Source organism: Phyllobates terribilis, unplaced genomic scaffold (assembly GCF_046119375.1).
Source record: "Phyllobates terribilis strain yellow unplaced genomic scaffold, ASM4611937v1 Scaffold_2__4_contigs__length_985480577, whole genome shotgun sequence".
Taxonomy (NCBI): domain Eukaryota; kingdom Metazoa; phylum Chordata; class Amphibia; order Anura; family Dendrobatidae; genus Phyllobates; species Phyllobates terribilis.
In genome coordinates this window covers 362,886,350-362,906,697 of record NW_027362762.1, presented here as the reverse complement: position 1 = coordinate 362,906,697, position 20,348 = coordinate 362,886,350, and the positions used below count along the sequence as shown (strand labels likewise).

The 20,348-nt window shown below is 42.1% G+C and overlaps 1 protein-coding gene across 2 annotated transcripts in view; it reads right to left on the bottom strand.

Moving 5' to 3' along the window:
* CFAP47 (cilia and flagella associated protein 47) overlaps positions 1–20,348 on the bottom strand; it is a 1,117,227-nt gene that overhangs the window by 753,113 nt on the left and 343,766 nt on the right. For both annotated transcript variants that reach the window (XM_073664712.1, XM_073664711.1), the window contains exon 34: positions 12,318–12,504. In XM_073664712.1, coding sequence (XP_073520813.1) covers positions 12,318–12,504 — 187 coding nt within the window. The remainder of the gene's footprint in view (positions 1–12,317; positions 12,505–20,348) is intronic.

The window sequence follows — 20,348 nt, the reverse complement described above, 5'->3', positions numbered from 1 at the left end:
ACCAACAGGAGTTATAGTTTGGGAACTTGGGTCGACATTATGGTCAGAACCTTCTGCGTCTGGTCCTGGATCCGACTCATAAAGATTCTGGGCATCAGTGCAGATCATTTCCTCGTCTGGATTCACAGAGGCTCTGGAGCCGACCTCTGATTCCCAGGCTATAGTATGAGTAAACAGCTCTGTAGACTCAACCATCTGTTCTACCCCATACTCAGACGGGCAGCTGGAGACTTGGGAGCTGTGAGGAAGCAAGTGCGATTGGGGTGACACCTCTGAGGACTGGAGTATTTGTGATGTTGAAGTTGAGGTGGAGGAGAGCCCACTTAAAGGAGCATTTGATATCCGTTGAAGCACCTGCTGTTTTTGTGCCTCATCTGGAATTTGTAGCGATTGGCATGGCCGTAAGAAAGGGATCTTATCACACTGTCCGCTAAAAGAAGTAGACATCTTAGTTTGGCTGGAAGATGGTCATTCTTCTGCAGATGTTACTGTTGCATTAACACCTACCCCACGGACACAACCTTTTTTTCCCTTCCCAACACGCCTATTCCCCTTTCCACCAGCAGCAGGCCTTTTTTCACTCATTTTGGTGGTTAACTAATTCACAACTCTGGAGTTGTTTGCACAAAAACAATGGATGGGAACCGAGCAGAGCTGAGTGGCCAAACTGTGGTATAAGCCCAAAAGTATTGGCTGGGTTAGATGCAGATAAAAATTATTTTGAATTTGCAACCTGGTGGAGGTTAGTATAGATGGACTAATAGAACAAGTCCCACACACTGCTACAAGCCGAAATATTTTTTCAGAGCTAGATGCAGAAATAAATTATATTGAATTTGCAACCTGGTGGAGGTTAGTATAGATGGACTAATAGAACAAGTCCCACACACTGCTACAAGCCGAAATATTTTTTCAGAGCTAGATGCAGATAAACATTTTATTGAATTTGTAACCTGGTGGAGGTTAGTATAGATGGACTAATAGAACAAGTCCCACACACTGCTACAAGCCGAAATATTTTTTTCAGAGCTAGATGCAGATAAAAATTATATTGAATTTGCAACCTGGTGGAGGCTAGTATAGATGGACTAATAGAACAAGTCCCACACACTGCTACAAGCCGAAATATTTTTTCAAAGCTAGATGCAGAAAAAAATTATATTGAATTTGCAATCTGGTGGAGGTTAGTATAGATGAACTAATAGAACAAGTCCCACACACTGCTACAAGCCGAAGCCAAAATATTTTTTCAGAGCTAGATGCAGATAAAAATTATTTTGAATTTGCAACCTGGTGGAGGTTAGTATAGATGGACTAATAGAACAAGTACCACACACTGCTACAAGCCAAAGCCAAAATATTTTTTCAGAGCTAGATGCAGATAAAAATTATTTTGAATTTGCAACCAGGTGGAGGTTAGTATATATGGACTAATAGAACAAGTCCCACACACTGCTACAAGCCGAAATATTTTTTCAGAGCTACATGCAGAAAAAAATTATATTAAATTTGCAACCTGGTGGAGGTTAGAATTGATGGACTAATAGAACAAGGCCCACACACTGCTACAAGCCGAAATATTTTTTCAGAGCTAGATGCAGATAAAAATTATATTGAATTTGCAACCTGGTGGAGGTTAGTATAGATGGACTAATAGAACAAGTCCCACACACTGCTACAAGCCAAAATATTTTTCAGAGCTGGATGCAGAAAAAAATTATATTGAATTTGCAACCTGGTGGAGGTTAGTATAGATCGACTAATAGAACAAGTCCCACACACTGCTACAAGCCGAAGCCAAAATATTTTTTCAGAGCTAGATGCAGATAAAAATTATTTTGAATTTGCAACCTGGTGGAGGTTAGTATAGATGGACTAATAGAACAAGTCCCACACACTGCTACAAGCCAAAGCCAAAATATTTTTTCAGAGCTAGATGCAGATAAAAATTATTTTGAATTTGCAACCTGGTGGAGGTTAGTATAGATGGACTAATAGAACAAGTCCCACACACTGCTACAAGCCGAAATATTTTTTCAGAGCTAGATGCAGAAAAAAATTATATTGAATTTGCAACCTGGTGGAGGTTTGTATAGATGGACTAATAGAAAAGTCCCACACACTGCTACAAGCCGAAATATTTTTTCAGAGCTAGATGCAGAAAAAAATTATATTGAATTTGCAACCTGGTGGAGGTTAGTATAGATGGACTAATAGAACAAGTCCCACACACTGTTACAAGCCGAAATATTTTTTCAGAGCTAGATGCAGATAAAAATTATTTTGAATTTGCAACCTGGTGGAGGTTAGTATAGATGGACTAATAGAACAAGTCCCACACACTGCTACAAGCCAAAGCCAAAATATTTTTTCAGAGCTAGATGCAGATAAAAATTATTTTGAATTTGCAACCTGGTGGAGGTTAGTATAGATGGACTAATAGAACAAGTCCCACACACTGCTACAAGCCGAAATATTTTTTCAGAGCTAGATGCAGAAAAAAATTATATTGAATTTGCAACCTGGTGGAGGTTAGTATAGATGGACTAATAGAAAAGTCCCACACACTGCTACAAGCCGAAATATTTTTTCAGAGCTAGATGCAGAAAAAAATTATATTGAATTTGCAACCTGGTGGAGGTTAGTATAGATGGACTAATAGAACAAGTCCAACACACTGTTACAAGCCGAAATATTTTTTCAGAGCTAGATGCAGATACAAATTATATTGAATTTGCAACCTGGTGGAGGTTAGTATAGATGGACTAATAGAACAAGTCCCACACACTGCTACAAGCTTGAAATGTTTTTTCAGAGCTAGATGGAGAAAAAAATTATATTGAATTTGCAACCTGGTGTAGGCTAGTATAGATGGACTAATAGAACAAGTCCCACACACTGCTACAAGCCGAAATATTTTTTCAGAGCTAGATGCAGATAAAAATTATATTGAATTTGCAACCTGGTGGAGGTTAGTATAGATGGACTAATAGAATGATGCTATGCCCAAAAGGTTTTACTTCACTAGGTGCAGTAAAAAAATTGGTATTCTATACACAGGTGGTGTAACTTGCAACACAGATAGGCTACTCCACTGACTAACACACACTGCAAGAGGCCAAAAAGGATTTGCTTTGCTAGATTTAGCCAAATGCTCTGAAAAAAACTTGCACAGCACTGGCACAGACCTGGCTGGCAAAAAGTGATAGGAACTGATGAAACCTAGCCCTCAAAAGGACTGCAATTACAATTAGTCTTTACTCCCAACCTATCTATTTAAGAGCACAGACCTGCCTGATAAAAGTGATAGGAACTGATGTAACCTAGCCCTGAAAAGGACTGCAATTACAATTAGTCTTTACTCCCAACCTATCTATTTAAGAGCACAGACCTGCCAGATAAAAGTCGTAGGAAATGATGTAACCTAGTCCTTAAAAGGACTGCAATCACAACTATTCCCTACTCCCAAGCTATCTGTAGATTTGTGCGAAAATTGGCTTGAAATTAACAAAGAATAGCGCACACAGCAACAGCGGTGCCGTCTAACACGCAGCTGCAGCAGTGAGAAAATGGTGGTGATGGGGAAAATGGCTGGGTCTTATAGGGCAACGACATGTGACATACACTGCCAATGACACATGCCCTTGCTTGTGTGAAAAAAAGCAGTTCGCTCCATGTGTGCGCTGCTGATAGGCTGACAGATTGCACCTCCCCACTGTAAATGCGGGAAAGAAAAAAAAAATGGAGATCTTCATTATTTCTGCAGAGATCCATCCCCTGCCACCCCCCCCTCCGCCCCGCAGTACACTCAAACTGCGTATTAACATTAATTTTCAGCATTACTGAGAAAAATCCAGTTATGATTTTGGTGCAGGAACAGTTATCGAACATAGCCTCGAACAGCCGAATTTTTTTCAAATCGTTCGTGTTCGCCGAACGGCTCGAACACAGCCTAAAACAGCTCGAATTTGAGATTGGCGAACAGTTCGATTCGAACACCGCTGCTCTCTACATATAAGCTCAGCTCCTACATCACTGACTTGATTTATAATGAGCTCGGAAGGCTGGAGACTCAGCTGAAAAACTCATTCCTGTGCTAAAGCAGGCAGGTAAATACAGTATGTTACCTCATGCAGGGTTACCTCAGAAAGCAGCAACTGTGAGCCACTGTGTCATCTGTTTTCTCACTTTTATAAGTGACTTATACTACCCCCATGGCCTGAAAGAGCTCAGCACCATGGGACACAGCCTTTACACAGTACACAGCAGGGGCACATTTATAGGATTATCTCAGCACAGGAACATTTTTCTTTAACACATCTAATTGTGGAACTTATCCTTATTCCAAGATCTATTGATTAAAATGTACTTTGTTTGCGGGACAACCCATTTCAAGGGGATGTATACTAACTAAACAACCCCTTTTCAAATGAATTAGTCCGCCTTGTGCAATATATAAGAACATGCACTAACCTCCTGCACCATCGCTCTTCCAGCACTGTTGACGCTCGGTTTCATGGAACGCTGCTAATGTGACGCTGTGCTCTTACTACCATCAATGAATATCAGACAATCAGAAGAAGTAAGCGCGCAGCAGCACAATAGCAGAAGCTGATTGGCTGCTGGGCTCACATGTCATAACAATGTCAGAAGCATCTGGCAGACCTGGCACCAACATTGCTGGAACCGCACCGGTGGAGGAGCTGAGCACAGTATATGGATATTTTTTTTTGTTTAGTAAATGGGACTACTTCATTTAAAAGAGTTTGTCCAGGTAGTGGACAATCCCATTAATGGGATTGTATCACCAGGTTTTATTACCCCATCTGAGAGCAGCATGATCTACATGTAGAGACTGGGTGCTTCAATTTTGATTAAAAATGGTTTTCTCTGCTGTAGATCTAGCTGTTCTCTGAATCCTGAGCTCTGTATAACCCGCCCACACCACTGACTAACAGCTCTCTGTGTACACTGTGCACAGGCAGAAAGCTGACAATCAGTGGTGAAGGCAAGATTGGACTACTTGGTCAAGTAGTTCTATAGTGATGACTTCCTGCTGATAAAACTGATTTTATAAAAACTACAGCAAGCAGCCCAGTGAGACATCCCTGGATGGGTCTCTGCCCCTATATTATGCTACTCTTAGACTAAGTGGCAAAAACCTAGTGTGAGACTCCTCTTAAAGATAGTTTTTCAATTTCTCATTGCAGTAGGAATATTTCAATAAGGTCTCATTCAGGCATAATACTGTTGCGCCTACATTGAGACTTTTGGTGTTTTTATGCCAGCTTCTCCCAATTCTGCCAAAATAGGTGGAGCTATGGCTGGATGGGGTGTGGCTTGGGCGGGATATTACAGCTTATGTAACTCATGATGAGCTATGGCATTCCCTAGGCCAGAAATCTCACTCCGGTTACATGACTCGAGTGAGCTTTTGTGGCGCCCCTGTGGGTTCAGTCGCCACAGAGGTACTTCATCTCACCCAGAGGTGTGGTATCTCACTCTCAGGTAAGGAAGGAGTACTGCCCGGGACCCTAACACCTGCATCCAACACTACACTACTCCAGACCAGCAGGAGGGACAAGATGCGTCGCTTCCCTGCTGAGCCCTGTCCCTGGTTGGAGTGGGGGGAACAAAAAGTAGGGGGAACCATGTAGTGGGTGTGGGTGGAGGAAGAGGATCAGGGGAGCATTGAAAGAAGTGATATAAAAAGGGGAACCATCTTGAAAGGACAGATCAGTCTGAGAGGAGAAGTAGAGGGAGCAGGAGCTCTGTAGGAGCTCTGCTCAGGAGGAGGAGGGCCTAGCCAGAGAGGCCCAAGACTGAAGGGAGAGAGAGGAGCAGGAAAAAGGCTCCAGGAACGTGGAAGGGACCCCAGGGGTACGGGTAGTGCTGGAGGCCACCCGTAGGCCCAAATCTGCCAGGAGGTGGAGGGGTCAGGTCGCACAGAGGGGACCGGTCCCTAAACTAGCAGAGTTCTTTAAGCCTCAACTAGGAAACCGGAGGCTGCAGTATTTCAGATACTGCAGCCAAAAGCCACATCTAATCACCAGAAAGGTGGCCATAGAGGACCCAGGGGACAGAGAAGACGTCGCCCGACAAGGTCCACGGCCACTGGCCTGAGACACTGGGTGTGAGGTGCAGGGAGACGGCCAGAAGGAACACACAGAAGGGGGTCCCGTTACGTACTCCGGAGAGACCTGGGAGTTTGCTGAACCCCTCCCTGAGTAAGCACAGGACACCGTTGGAAGTTACTCTAGTACTGGTAACTGGAAGTCTAAGAAACTGGGCGTAAACCCTGAGGACTGCACCTTACTGTCTCTGTGATTATTATCTGTGCCATACTGCCCAGCATCATCTACAACATCTACAACAGCTACACTGCCCTGGAGCTAAGCTCTACCTGTGGAGAGCTGAACCAACTCTGCTGCATTAACAACAGCTCCAGAGGACCTGCTCCGCAGCGGCAGCTCCCTTTAGCCGCATACCACAGGTGGCGTCACGAACTGTATATAAAAATTATTATTCCCCTGTAAATATTCCCTTTTTTACTGACCGCCCTGGGTCACGGACCGGGTCACCGCCACTATGACATCTCCCCTAGCAGCGACCGGCCCGGCACCGAGTACCCCACGGCCCAGAGGGCGCGTCACTTTCTTATGTGGTGACCGGAGGCGCACACCACTAATCAGACACTCCAGATTCATGAAGAGGACACTTGAACAACGCCGGTCTTGATGAATCGGGTCCAAAGGCTGAAGATAGAGCATACAAACAAAACCGATTTCTTGCAGAAATTTCTACAACTATCCCATTCATATGAATGTGGTTTTCAGACATCCAACTTCATTCAAAACTGATTAATAGTCGCAGTCACATTTCCCAAATATGAAAGTTGAGCACTAGGTATAAGGTGGCATCACATTCTACTAAAGGGTGAAGGCTGAACAATTTCTATAGATTAGGCAGGACCTTGGTTTCAGATAATGAACACGCCGCACAATGCTATATGTGACATATTGTATACTTTTCTAATAAATGGGGCCACCAGCAACAGCCTTTCACTTTCCAATAACTATTGTTCCTTTAAATCACTGAATATAATAAAGCTCCTATAGTTGTGTGAATAAGCCAGCACAATGACCTCAGAGAACCTTGTGTACGAATGGAGAACCAATATCTGGCATACAAAGAAAACTAATTACAGGTGTCTGTGTAGACAATCTAGGCGCTGTCGAGGCCTAGAGCCACTGCTATTCTCATAACCCTGCAATGTAGACTTCATTTGCTTCCAGGTGATAACGCAGACAAGCAACAGGAAAAATAATAATAATACACAAATAAATATAATCCATAATGTGCAATATTTCTATTATCATTCTGATTCAACATAGAAAATCTTATGCACAGGAAACGACAGAGAACATTATCTCTTAACCTCCAGATACAAAAGGTCAATCTACATAGAGGTTAATCTGTATAATATGGCGAGATAAAAAGCACTAATCACTGGATATAACCACATAATCCAATAATAACATAACAATATATTGTAAAAAAAACATAAAATACAAGTAGAATGGGCAAAGAGCCTGAAGAAATAATGATTTAAAAAAAAAACATAAACTCAGTATAAACTTATTATTAGCAAAGTGATATGTGTGTTACATTCTTATAAGGTTGCTTTCCATTTTTCTTATTCTGGGGAATATTTGCAGCGCAACTTTTGAACAAAAAGTCGCATATTCAGCTAAATTTGCTCCTGGATGGTAATTAGCAGTGTCTACATGGTGATTCTATAGTTTGGCACTAAAAAAAGATTTAAGGATATCCACATATAGCAAAGTTTCACTTGACAAATAACTATCTTGATAACTCGTCACAGAAGGTTGCCTAACTTAAAAGGATTAAGATTAAAATCGCACAAGAATTGACCGATGTCAATGTCAATGTCAAGCTAAGTGTCATAACGCGCTTTTTTATTCCATGATATTACAGTGCTGTGTTATTTATGCTAAAGGGATTGACCACTAATCTGACAACCCCTTCTCAACTACTTCTGGACTGCCTATAGACCAGTGGTGGCAAACCTATGGCACGCATGCCAGAGAGGGCACTCAGAGCCCTCTCTGTGGGCACGCACGCCAGGCTGGAGAGACGCCGCTTCCTTCTTCCCATATTCAAATGTATTCACATTTGAACCGTGCTCTGCTGGGACTGGGGCAGAGAGAGCGCCTGTCAGACCCTGGGTCCGAAATGCAGCAGTATGATTACATCATCATGCGTGCTACTGGCCTCATCCCACTGCTGCCTGCGCCGAGGCCGTAGAGGAGTAGGCACTGGTAAGCAGGCACTGGTAAGAGCTCCAGGAGAAGCCGAACAATAAAATGTATCATTATGGATCGGGAGGGGGGGACAATTGTGAAAAAAGGGGGCCCAGTTTTGCTAGAGGCAGTGTGTGGGGGATGTGGGGCTGCTTTATTCAGATGGGCAGAGTGTGTGCGTATATTTTGCAGAGGGCCAATGTGAGTGTGGGGACGGGGAAAGTATTTTGCAGAGAAAGTGTGTGTGTGTGTGTGTGTGTGTGTGTGGGAAGAGGGGGTGGGGGTATTTTGAATTTCTCTTATGATGTGTCCAGTGTCTCTTGCGATGTCCACACCGGCCCCACTGTCTCCTGCGATGTCCGCACCAGCCCCACTGTCTCCTGTGATGTCCGCACGGGCCCCACTGTCTCCTGCAATATCTGCACCAGCCCCACTGTCTCGTGCGATGTCCACACCGGCCCCACTGTCTCCTGTGATGTCTGTACAGGCCTCACTGTCTCCTGCGATGTCTGCACCAGCCCCACTGTCTCCTGCACTGTCTCCTGCGATGTCCGCACCAGCCCCAATGCCTCCTGCAATATCCGCACCAGCCCCACTGTCTCCTGCGATGTCCGCACCAGCCCCACTGTCTCCTGCTACATCTGCACCAGCCCCAATCTCTCCTGCAATGTCCGCCCCAGCCCCAACGCCTCCTGCGATGTCCACACCAGCCACACTGTCTCCTGCGATGTCCGCACCAGCCCCAATGCCTCCTGCGATGTCCGCACCAGCCCCACTGTCACCTGCGATATCCGCATCAGCCCCACTGTCTCCTGTGATGTCTGCACCAACCCCACTGTCTCCTGCGATGTCCACACCAGCCCCACTGTCTCCTGCGATATCTGCACCAGCCTCACTGTCTCCTGCGATGTCTGCACCAGCCCCACTGTCTCCTGTGGTGTCCATACCAGCCCCAATGCCTCCTGCGATGTCCGCACCAGCCCCTCTGTCTCCTGCGATGTCCACACCAGCCCCAGGTTAAATTGTCATGTTGGCACTTTATGACACATAAGTGGGTTTTGGGTTGCCGATTGGGTACTATGTCTCTAAAAGGTTCGTCATTACTGCTATAGACTATAAACATCAGTCCACACATACAGTAGCTCTGTATTGATGTTCTAAAACAGTGTAAGCAGTTTGCTGGAGATCGTGAAGCTGGTGGGTTGGGGAATCGGTTGTCAGATACAGTCAGACTATAAAAAAAAATAAAAAATACAGCAATGGGGTTTCCAAGGTAACCACACAATAGAGTAGGTATTAAAGCAAGTATAGTGATACTACAGAAAGTTAAAACTTAACATTTATTACAAATGAATAAAAAGTGATAAACAAGTCGCAAGGCACTAAAAACAAGTATATGCCTACCTGTGGTGGTGAGTAACCATACTAATCAGTAACTCATTATGTCTAGGAATACGAAAATATGTTATACAGACATAGTCTACCCGTAACATAACACAGATAAAATGGCAAAAAATAGTGGAGCTCTCAAGACAATGTCTCAGCATATAATGTCTCATCATATAAGAACCTTAGTACATTTAAACCGGTTATGGTGAGCATTTAGACCTTATATATACTATTAGAACGACCTCACCAAATAAAATGTCGGTTCTTGCTCTCCGGCTTTAAGACAGCTCCATGTGGTGGGGCATCCAAACCTTTTCAGCCTCTAGCAACACACAGCACACCGCTCCCAACGCGTTTCATTGCCTCAGCTGAGGCAATGAAACGCATTGGTGAGGTCGTTCCAATAGTATACATAAGGTCTAAATGCTCACCATAACCGGTTTAAATGTACTAAGGTTCTTATATGCTGAGACATTATATGCTGAGACATTGTCTTGAGAGCTCCACTATTTTTTGCCATTTTATCTGTGTTATGTTACGGGTAGACTATGTCTGTATAACATATTTTCGTATTCCTGGACATAATGAGTTACTGATTAGTATGGTTACTCACCACCACAGGCAGGCATATACTTGTTTTTAGGTCCTTGCGACTTGTTTATCACTTTTTATTCATTTGTAATAAATGTTAAGTTTTAACTTTCTGTAGTATCACTATACTTGCTTTAATACCTACAGTCAGACTATCCAAACAGAAGTTAAACATGTTTTAGTGTGACAAAACAAATCGTGGCTGGAACATATCGGCATGGATGTCTGACAAGATGGAGAAGAAACAATAGAAAAAGACAATATCAGATGTAAACATTTGTTCTATATCTACACTGTACTTACAGAGAGATGATGGGAGTATTACTATAATATTATTGTTTGAAAAACACCCTCCTACACACATGTAATGTCCGTGCGCTACCCGATTTCTTTATAAGATGGCACATAGACCTATAGAGTTTCATAAATCCATTCACACATCCATGAAAATCACAGATCCGAGAATGAGACCATGTATCATTCTGATTTGATTTTGAGGATCATAGTAGGAAATAATGGGTCTGTGTGCTGTGCAATAAAAAGATTGTGCAGTACACCAACATCACACAGATGCGTGATTGCAGCCTTTTTATGCATAGAGCCGTGTCTCAGTATATAGTGTACTCACTTATTATGTATAGCGCTGTCCCTTAGTATATAGTGTATTTTTTGTTGTTACATAAAGCGTCGTCCCTTAGTATATACTGTACTTTCTTGTTATGTATAGCGCCATTCCATAGTATATAGTATACTTTCTTGTTATGTTTCTCGACATCCCTTATTACATAGTTTTCTCTCTTCATATGTTTAACATCATCCCTTATTAAATAGCATCCTCTCTTGTTATGTACAGCACCATCCCTTATGACGCAGCATCCTCTCTAGTTATGTATTTAGTAGTCCATTATTACATACTGTCCTCTCTTGTTATGTATAGCGCCATCACATTATTACATAGTGTTGTCTCTTGTTGTGTATAGCATGTATCCCATCGTTACTATTAAAATTCATTACACCTTTTACATGATTTGCAGTCATGGTTGCTTGGCAACTTATATTCAGTTATTTGATAGCAAATCTTTTCTTTTTTGAGGTGCACAAAAAGTGTAAACATCTTGTAAAAAACATCATCATACTTATTTCTCATATTAAGGGTATGATGGTTTTCATGATTACAAGATTATTTCACTACAAGAGAATTAACAAACAAAACTGATTTTTTAATTATGATACAATAGGTTTTTACATGAAATATAATTTTTGTTATATTTTTTTTAATTGATATATTTTCTAATCTTTCAGTCTAGGATGTACGAACAATACTGCCCCTAATGTAATAATTTAGATATCATAGATACCATTGTATTTCAGATCCATGTGGACTGGACCACTATGGAATATAGCGTAAAATGGAGATTATAGAATTCTATGGTCTTATACTGTAATAATGTAACTCTGTGCTGGAATGATTTATCCCCGTTTTTTTATAAATTTATGTCATACTTCAAAGCTTACAGCTATAAGGAGTTATGCTAATCTGGAAGCATTGCTTATAAGAATGAATTGCCTTGTAATGAGGTGTTGCACAGAGCATCATAAGACCACATACAGAGAACCTATAGGTCAGTAATATACAGAAGACCTGTAGGTACCTTGTATGCCAAGAGCATAAACCTTAGATAGTGTATATTAAGCTTAACCTAAGGTAAACAGGTATATTGACAAAGGGTATTACTTCACTGCTGATTAAGTTGGCAGCCAAGGGTAATGTAACCGAGTGATTGTATCACCCATTGCATGCCTGGATAGGAAAAACAAAGATCCAGTTGGGTGAACTAATTTTCTTTTTATGAACTGTTAGACAGCTCTTCTCAGTTATTACATTAACCAACAAGGGAGGGGAGAGAAGACAGGCAGGCCTCATTTTGATGATATGCTATCAGATTCCCTCTTGTACAATTATTCTCGATATATCAACAGTGCAACAGAACGGTTACATTTCAATGTACGCACCTTTTTTACAATTTTTCCAAGCCACTTTTCTCATTTTTTCATAATGGACATTGAGCCAAGTAAGAAGAATTCTCTCCGATGTTGAATATATGTTGCTGGATAATGGTTCTGAACTGATTTTTGGCATGCAATCTATCATATTGTCATCATCACTCTTGCTCTGCGTAACACGTGAAAGGATGAACACCTGAAATAGAAAGCAAGGTAATAAATAGAGAACAATTTATTCTGACTGTTGAAAATACACTCCGTAACACTGAAATTGCAACACCAAGAAGGAAAAGTCGTGGAATTATGAAAATTACATGATTTTCGTAAGAATAGACATGTTAACCCTAGAACGCATGACCATAAAAATCTACAATTTCACATACCTGGGGTCTTTTAGGCCCGTGTGCAAATAACATGGAATAACTCAAACAAAAATGACAAACAACTATATACCTGAGGAATACATAGAGTTTCAAAATTCTAACTAAAGTACTCTTGCAAAAAATAGAAAACCATTAACAGGGCGGGCCTGCGAGGCCCCAGGTATGCGTTCTAGGGTTAATTATATGTATACGATAAAAAAAAATGGAATTAAAATTTTCAAAAATATTCTAATTCATTCATTATGAGTATGACTGAGCTCCATGTGTAGAAATACCCACACTTACAAGTCTTGGTATACCATCAATAAGATTATTAATAGTTGTCTATGCACGATTCCTCCGCTCAGTGTGTCTAGGACGCAGTGAGTGACAGTTTGCTGCCCTATGGAATCAGGGTCGTGCTGAGCTGTCAGTTTGATGAGTGACAGATCAGTCGTCCAATCTAGTGCAGGGGCGTGCTGAGCTGTCGATATTTTGATAGACAGTTTAGCTGTCCAATCTGAGACTGAGAGGTGCTGAGCCTGCTTCAGGTGCCTTGTATTTCAGTGATCTGTTTGTTGATCTATTGCTGCCTGACCATGAACCTGGCTCTGATCATCCATCCGTTTGCCTTGCCCAGTGGTCCCCAAACTTTCTGACCTTGAGAGCCACGTTCAGCTCTGAGAGAGGGTCTCGAGCCTCATTCAGCTCCGAGAGAGGGTTGCAAGCCACATCCAGCTCCCGCCCCCATCACAGTAGTGGCAACCAAAGCCCCCATTACAGGTATAATGATAACCTAAGCTTTACCACAGAAATTACCCAGAAGCAGTATACAGTGATCCAGGGGTTCCCACAATACCTTTATTCAGTATTCTCCCATCAAGCACTTCCAACACACTGTCGCATCCAGATTCAAGCATCTCCTCTGACAGGTAGTATGATCTTGTCACCAGTATACCATACTTAAATTATCTCTAAACCCCTAAGACCAGTATATGTGCATCCAGATCTGCTCTTCTGTGCAGGGCTACTCACAAAATTCACCATTTTGACATGTGCTGTTCATACCTGTTTGCTGGACCTGGAGTTAATGCACCAAGCTGGCAGACAGCCGTGAGCCATAATTTATGGGACCACGAGCTTCCGAGCTACAGGTTGGGGACCCCTGACCTAGCCCCTTTCCTTTGATCAGCAATCTTTCTGGTATTCAGACTTCGGACCGTGACCTGACTATGCCTTTGTTTTTCCCCTTAGTTTACGACATGCTCTCTTGGTTTCTTGCCCAGGAACATTTGACTACCCTGTCTCACGGCTTGTCCATGAGTAGTGACTAGCAACACAGTCTGAGGAATTTTCTGCTCGCTGAATGCACTTGTGCATGTAAATCATCAAGGTACACTGCTGGCAGTCACAGATGTACTCGATGGGAGTCAAGTCCAGAGAGTATGTAGTGCATGGTATCATATTTAAGCCACACAGCCTGCTCATAGTAGCACGAGCAACATGTGACCTGGAATTAGTCATGTTGAAAAACTCCTGGGACTCTGTGGTGAAAAGGCCATACTACTGGTTACATGATTGACCCAAATTATACTACAAGTGAAACTGGACATCATTTACAGTACCAAGCCTAAGACATCCAGTGTCTACACAGACTGAAGGCATTTCCATGACGTTCGGCTACGAGCCAGATGTCCAGTTACATGTATTCCATGAACCTCATGCCATCGCTCTCAAAGGCTATCATGGTTCAGAGCAAGATGGCAATGTAGACTGAAATGTAGGTCTATTGTCTTCAGCAATGAGCCCCGCTTTTGTCTTGGACGTACTGATATCTGCAGATTGGACAGGAGACCATGTGAGCAACACCACGAAGAGGCCTTCACAAGGGGTCCTGTGATTCTGGTGTGGGGTAGCATTACGTAAAGTGGCAGGAACACTCTAGTCTTCATTCCAGGTGCACTAACAGCTTGGCGTTACATTGATTTGGTGGTTGAACCAGTGGTACGGTCACATCTACAAAATGTCCTAAAAACGGCAATGCCAGTCCATATGTTGCTCCTGCAACTTTGAGAAGCCTGCGTGTCCTAAATGTGTATCATGACTTGCAGTGTCTCTGGACTTGTATCCCATAAGACACTTCTGGGACGCAATTGATCAGCAATGGCAAAAGGATATTTGGATCTTGATGGTTTGTGTGCCCAAGTGCATTTAGAGTGGCAGAACATTCCTTAGACAACATTTAAAGGGAATCTGTCAGCAGATTTTAGCTACCTCATCTGAGAGAAACATGATGTAGGCAAAGAGACCCTGAATCCAACAATGTATCACTTACGCTAAGTCCAGTAATCATCCTGATCCAACAGCAATCAGCAATCTGTTGACAAAAAAGTTGTACAGACACAACTTTTTTGTCTGCCTGAAAAAAACTGATTAATCATCCATTTAAAACTGATCCAGAAAGCAAAAAACAGATCCTTTTAAAATGGGAGAAAAATGGATGGCTATTTAATGGATCTATTTTCCATAGACTTCAACATTAAAAAAACGGATCCAGTTGAAATCAGTTTTTTAGGAGAACAAAAAAGTTGTGTCTGCACAACTTTTTTGATAATGGATTGCTAGTGGATCCATTCTAACTGATGAATACTGGACATGTGAACATTGCCTAAGTTTACTGGGTACAGTCGTTGTGACACAATCAAAGTTTTTAGATTTAGCAATGCAGCAGAAAAGCTAACCCCACCCACACCAGGCTCTCAGTGTAAATAGCTATAGACAGTGAGCTGCTTATCACAGGGGGACGAAGTCAGACTTGCTAGCATAGGACCAGCTAGTTACTGCAATTTAAATCATAAGGTGAATAAAGCTTCAGTCTAAGTAAACAACACTACCCAGCTGGACATGTGACACATTGTTAAGTTCAGTGTCTTAACCCCTACCTCATGCTGTCCTCAGTTTACATAGCAAAAACCTGCTGACAGATTCCCATTAACCCCTTTCTGACATCAGGCATAATAATACGTATCTGCCCTGGGCCTATTGGACCAGATACGTATTATTACGCCTTGGCGATCGTGCCCGCACAGAGGTTGTGCTGGCGCAATTGTCACCAGGTGTCAGCTGATTCTCACAGCTGACACCCAATTCTATGTGCCAGGAGCGGTCCCGCACCGCTCCCGGCACATTAACCCCCGAAATGCTGCGATCTAAGTCAATGGCAGCATTCCGGGAGCAAGGGGAGATAAGCGCGCGCCTCTTACCTTGTTTCTGGGGTCCGGCGCTGTGTCTGCTGGGTCTTGGTCGTTGCCATGGTGACCCAGTAACGTCACCATGGCAACGGGACGACATCCGGGTCATCAGGCATCAGGAAGTTACTTTGATCATGTGCAGTGCACAATCAAAGTAACTTCTGCCTGTGAAGGGCTGACAGGTTGCATAGCATAGAGATGCTTTTGCATCTCTATGCTATGCAAGCAATCAGCCTGCAAAAAAATGAAAGTCCCATAGTGGGACAAAGTGTAAAAGTAAAAAAAAGTGTCAGAAAGTATTAAAAAAAAAAATGTAAAAATATTAAAAAAAAAAAAGAAAAAATAATAAATAAATATATATATATATATATATTTTCTTGGAGTGCTGCCTCTTTATATTTTTTCTATATATATATATATATATATATACAGTACAGACCAAAAGTTTGGACACACCTTCTCATTTAATGATTTTTCAGTATTTTCATGACTATGAAAATTGTACATTCACACTGAAGGCATCAAAACTATGAGTTAACACATGTTGAATTATATACTTAACAAAAAAGTGTGAAACAACTGAAAATATGTCTTATATTCTAGGTTCTTCAAAGTAGCCACCTTTTGCTTTGATGACTGCTTTGCACACTCTTGGCATTCTCTTGATGAGCTTCAAGAGGTAGTCGCCGGAAATGGTTTTCACTTCACAGGTGTGCCCTGTCAGGTTTAATAAGTGGGCTTTCTTGCCTTATAAATGGGGTTGGGACCATCAGTTGTGTTGTGCAGAAGTCTGGTGGATACACAGCTGATAGTCCTACTGAATAGACTGTTAGAATTTATATTATGGCAAGAAAAAAGCAGCTAAGTAAAGAAAAACAAGTGGCCATCATTACTTTAAGAAATGAAGGTCAGTCAGTGCGAAAAATTGGGCAAACTTTGAAAGTGTCCCCAAGTGCAGTTGCAAAAACCATCAAGCGCTACAAAGAAACTGGATCACATGAGGACCACCCCAGGAATGGAAGACCAAGAGTCACCTCTGCTTCTGAGGATAAGTTTATCCGAGTCACCAGCCTCAGAAATCGCAGGTTAACAGCAGCTCAGATTAGAGACCAGGTCAATGCCACACAGAGTTCTAGCAGCAGACACATCTCTTCAACAACTGTTAAGAGGAGACTTTGTGCAGCAGGCCTTCATGGTAAAATAGCTGCTAGGAAACCACTGCTAAGGACAGGCAACAAGCAGAAGAGACTTGTTTGGGCTAAAGAACACAAGGAATGGACATTAGACCAGTGGAAATCTGTGCTTTGGTCTGATGAGTCCAAATTTGAGATCTTTGGTTCCAACCACAGTGTCTTTGTGTGACGCAGAAAAGGTGAACGGGATGGACTCTACATGCTTGGTTCCCACCGTGAAGCATGGAGGAGGAGGTGTGATGGTGTGGGGGTGCTTTGCTGGTGACACTGTTGGGGATTTATTCTAAATTGAAGGCATACTGAACCAGCATAGCTACCACAGCATCTTGCAGCAGCATGCTATTCCATCTGGTTTGCGTTTAGTTGGACCATCATTTATTTTTCAACAGGACAATGACCCCAAACACACATCCAGGCTGTGTAAGGGCTATTTGACCAAGAAGGAGAGTGATGTGGTGCTACGCCAGCTGACCTGGCCTCCACAGTCACCAGACCTGAACCCAATTGAGATGGCTTGGGGTGAGCTGGACCGCAGAGTGAAGGCAAAAGGGCCAACATGTGCTGAGCATCTCTGGGAACTCCTTCAAGATTGTTGGAAGACCATTTCCGGTGACTACCTCTTGAAACTCATCAAGAGAATGCCAAGATTGTGCAAAGCAGTCATCAAAGCAAAAGGTGGCTACTTTGAAGAACCTAGAATATAAGACATATTTTCAGTTGTTTCTCACTTTTTTGTTAAGTATATAATTCCACATGTGTTAATTCATAGTTTTGATGCCTTCAGTGTGAATGTACAACTTTCATAGTCATGAAAATACGGAAAAATGTTTAAATGAGAAGGTGTGTCCAAACTTTTGGTCTGTACTGTATGTATATATATATATATATATATATATATATATATATGTATATATATATATATATATATATATATATACACTGTACCCACAAATAAATATTATTATGAAAAAAAAAACAATAAAAGTACACATATTTGGTATTGCCACGTCCGGAACGACCTGACCTATTAAACTGACCCACTAGTTAATCCCTTTCGTGATCACGGTAAAAAATAAAATAAACAAATAAGCAAAAAACTATGCTTTATCGTCATACTGCCAAACAAAAAATTTAATAAAACACGATCAAAAACAAGCTGCCATACAGCTACATCGGCCAAAAAATAAAAAAATATAGCTCTCAGAATAAAGCGATACAAAAAAATCCTTTTTTCTATAAAATATTTTTTATTGTGTAAAAGCACCAAAACAGATATAAATGTAGTATCGCTGTAAACGTACTGACCCGAAGAATAAAGTTGCCTTATTAATTTTATCACACGCGGAACAGCATAAAAAAAAACAATTCCAGAATTGTTGGTTTTTGTTTATTTTGCCTCCCAAAAATTGGAATAGAAAGCGACCAAAAAATGTCACATGCCCGAAAATGGTACCAAGAAAAATGTCAACTTGTCCTGCAAAAAACAGGCCCTTACATGACTCTGTCAGCCAAAATATGGAAAAATTATTGCAAAAACTAGTCTTTGCAAAAAAAGGCGTCTTTTAGTGAGTGACAGCTGCCAATCATAAAAACTCGATATGAATCTGGTATCGCTGTAATCGCACCGACCCAAAGAAAAAAGTTGACTAATCACTTAAATAGCATGAGGAAAGGCGTAAAAAATAAACTCTAGTGTTAGGGTTGTGTTAGGGTTAGGGATGTGCTAGGGTTAGGGTTGTGCTAGGGTTAGGGTGGTGCTAGGGTTAGGGTTGTGCTATGGTTAGGGTTGGGGTTAGAGTTGTGCTGGGGTTGGAATTTTTTCAAAAGTAATGAAAAAAAATTATGATGATATGGCGACTAGTGTTGAACGCAAGTGCTTACATTTGAGTTTGCTTGGGTTTGCACCAAGTATTGTGGGTGCTCGAGTGACATGCTCGAGTCTGCGCCCCATATGTTTCGTGGATGTTATACAGCCATAAAAACCTCACGGGGATTGCCTGCCATTCATGAGCGATCCCCGCATATTTTTTTGGGGGTGTCTAACAACCGTGAAACATGCATGTCACTTAAGCACCCGCAATACATGGTGCATAACAGAGTACCCGAAGCAAACTCAAGTAGCGAGCACTTGCGCTCAAGACTATTGACAACTTATTGTCACGCCAGGTATAAGTGCAACACAGAGGAAAAAGGAATGGGGAGCCCAGACACTAGGAAAAGGGGGAAGTGGAGACCTCCTAGTCTGGTCTAGCATCACCCTCTCTCAATTAACATCCTTGTATAGCCTCCTCAGCTATCGCTGATTGTGTGCCTCGCCCTACTTCCCTGGAGTACGGCTACGGCTAGGGATGGAAGTAGATGAGCACTCCACTAAAACTCTAAAAGTCAACAAGGGTAGACAAAACAGGGGAAAATGGCTTAGCTTTAGATGAACTCCAAATGTGCACACGGCCTCAAGCTCCAGAGAGGACGAGGTACTGCTCCTGCTAAGCTTCACAAGCAAAAATGAATATAACCGGTGACGCTCTCTCAGACTCATCAGGTATATATACACCTAGGCCAGAGAGCAAATTAGCAAGAGAGAGGTAGTCGCTCGGTCCTAAAGACAGCCTCCTATCTAAGCATCTGTCTGCAATGACAAATATGGAGATCTCCTGCAACCCACTGCAGGGCGACTGTGTGTCACCTCTGACACACCCGTGACACTTATTCAATATGATGACCTAATGTTATCAAATTCTGTGTTGTACCTCTAGGTTCAAAATGTTCACTATACCCCTTGATAAAATCCTTGAGGGGTCTAGTTTCCAAAATTGAGTCACTTTTGAGGGGTTTCCACTGTTTAGGCACATCAGGGCCTCTCCAGACGCTATATGGCATCCACTCTCGATTCCAGCCAATTTTACGTTCAAAAAGTCAAACAGTGCTCCTTCCCTTCTGAACCCTGCCATGCGCCCAAACAGAGTATTTTCCTCACGTACTGGGTATCGGCGTACTCAGGAGAAATTGCACAACAGTTTTTGGGGTCCATTTTCTCCTGTTATCCTTGTGAAAATAAAAAAATTGGGGCTAAAACATCATGTTTGTGGAAAAAGTTAGATTTTTTTATTTTCAAGGCTCTACGTTATAAACTTCTGTGAAGCACCTGGGGGTTCAGGGTGCTCACCACACATCTAGAGAAGTTCCTTGAGGGGTCTAGTTTCCAAAATGGGGTCAGTTGTGGGCGGTTTCCAC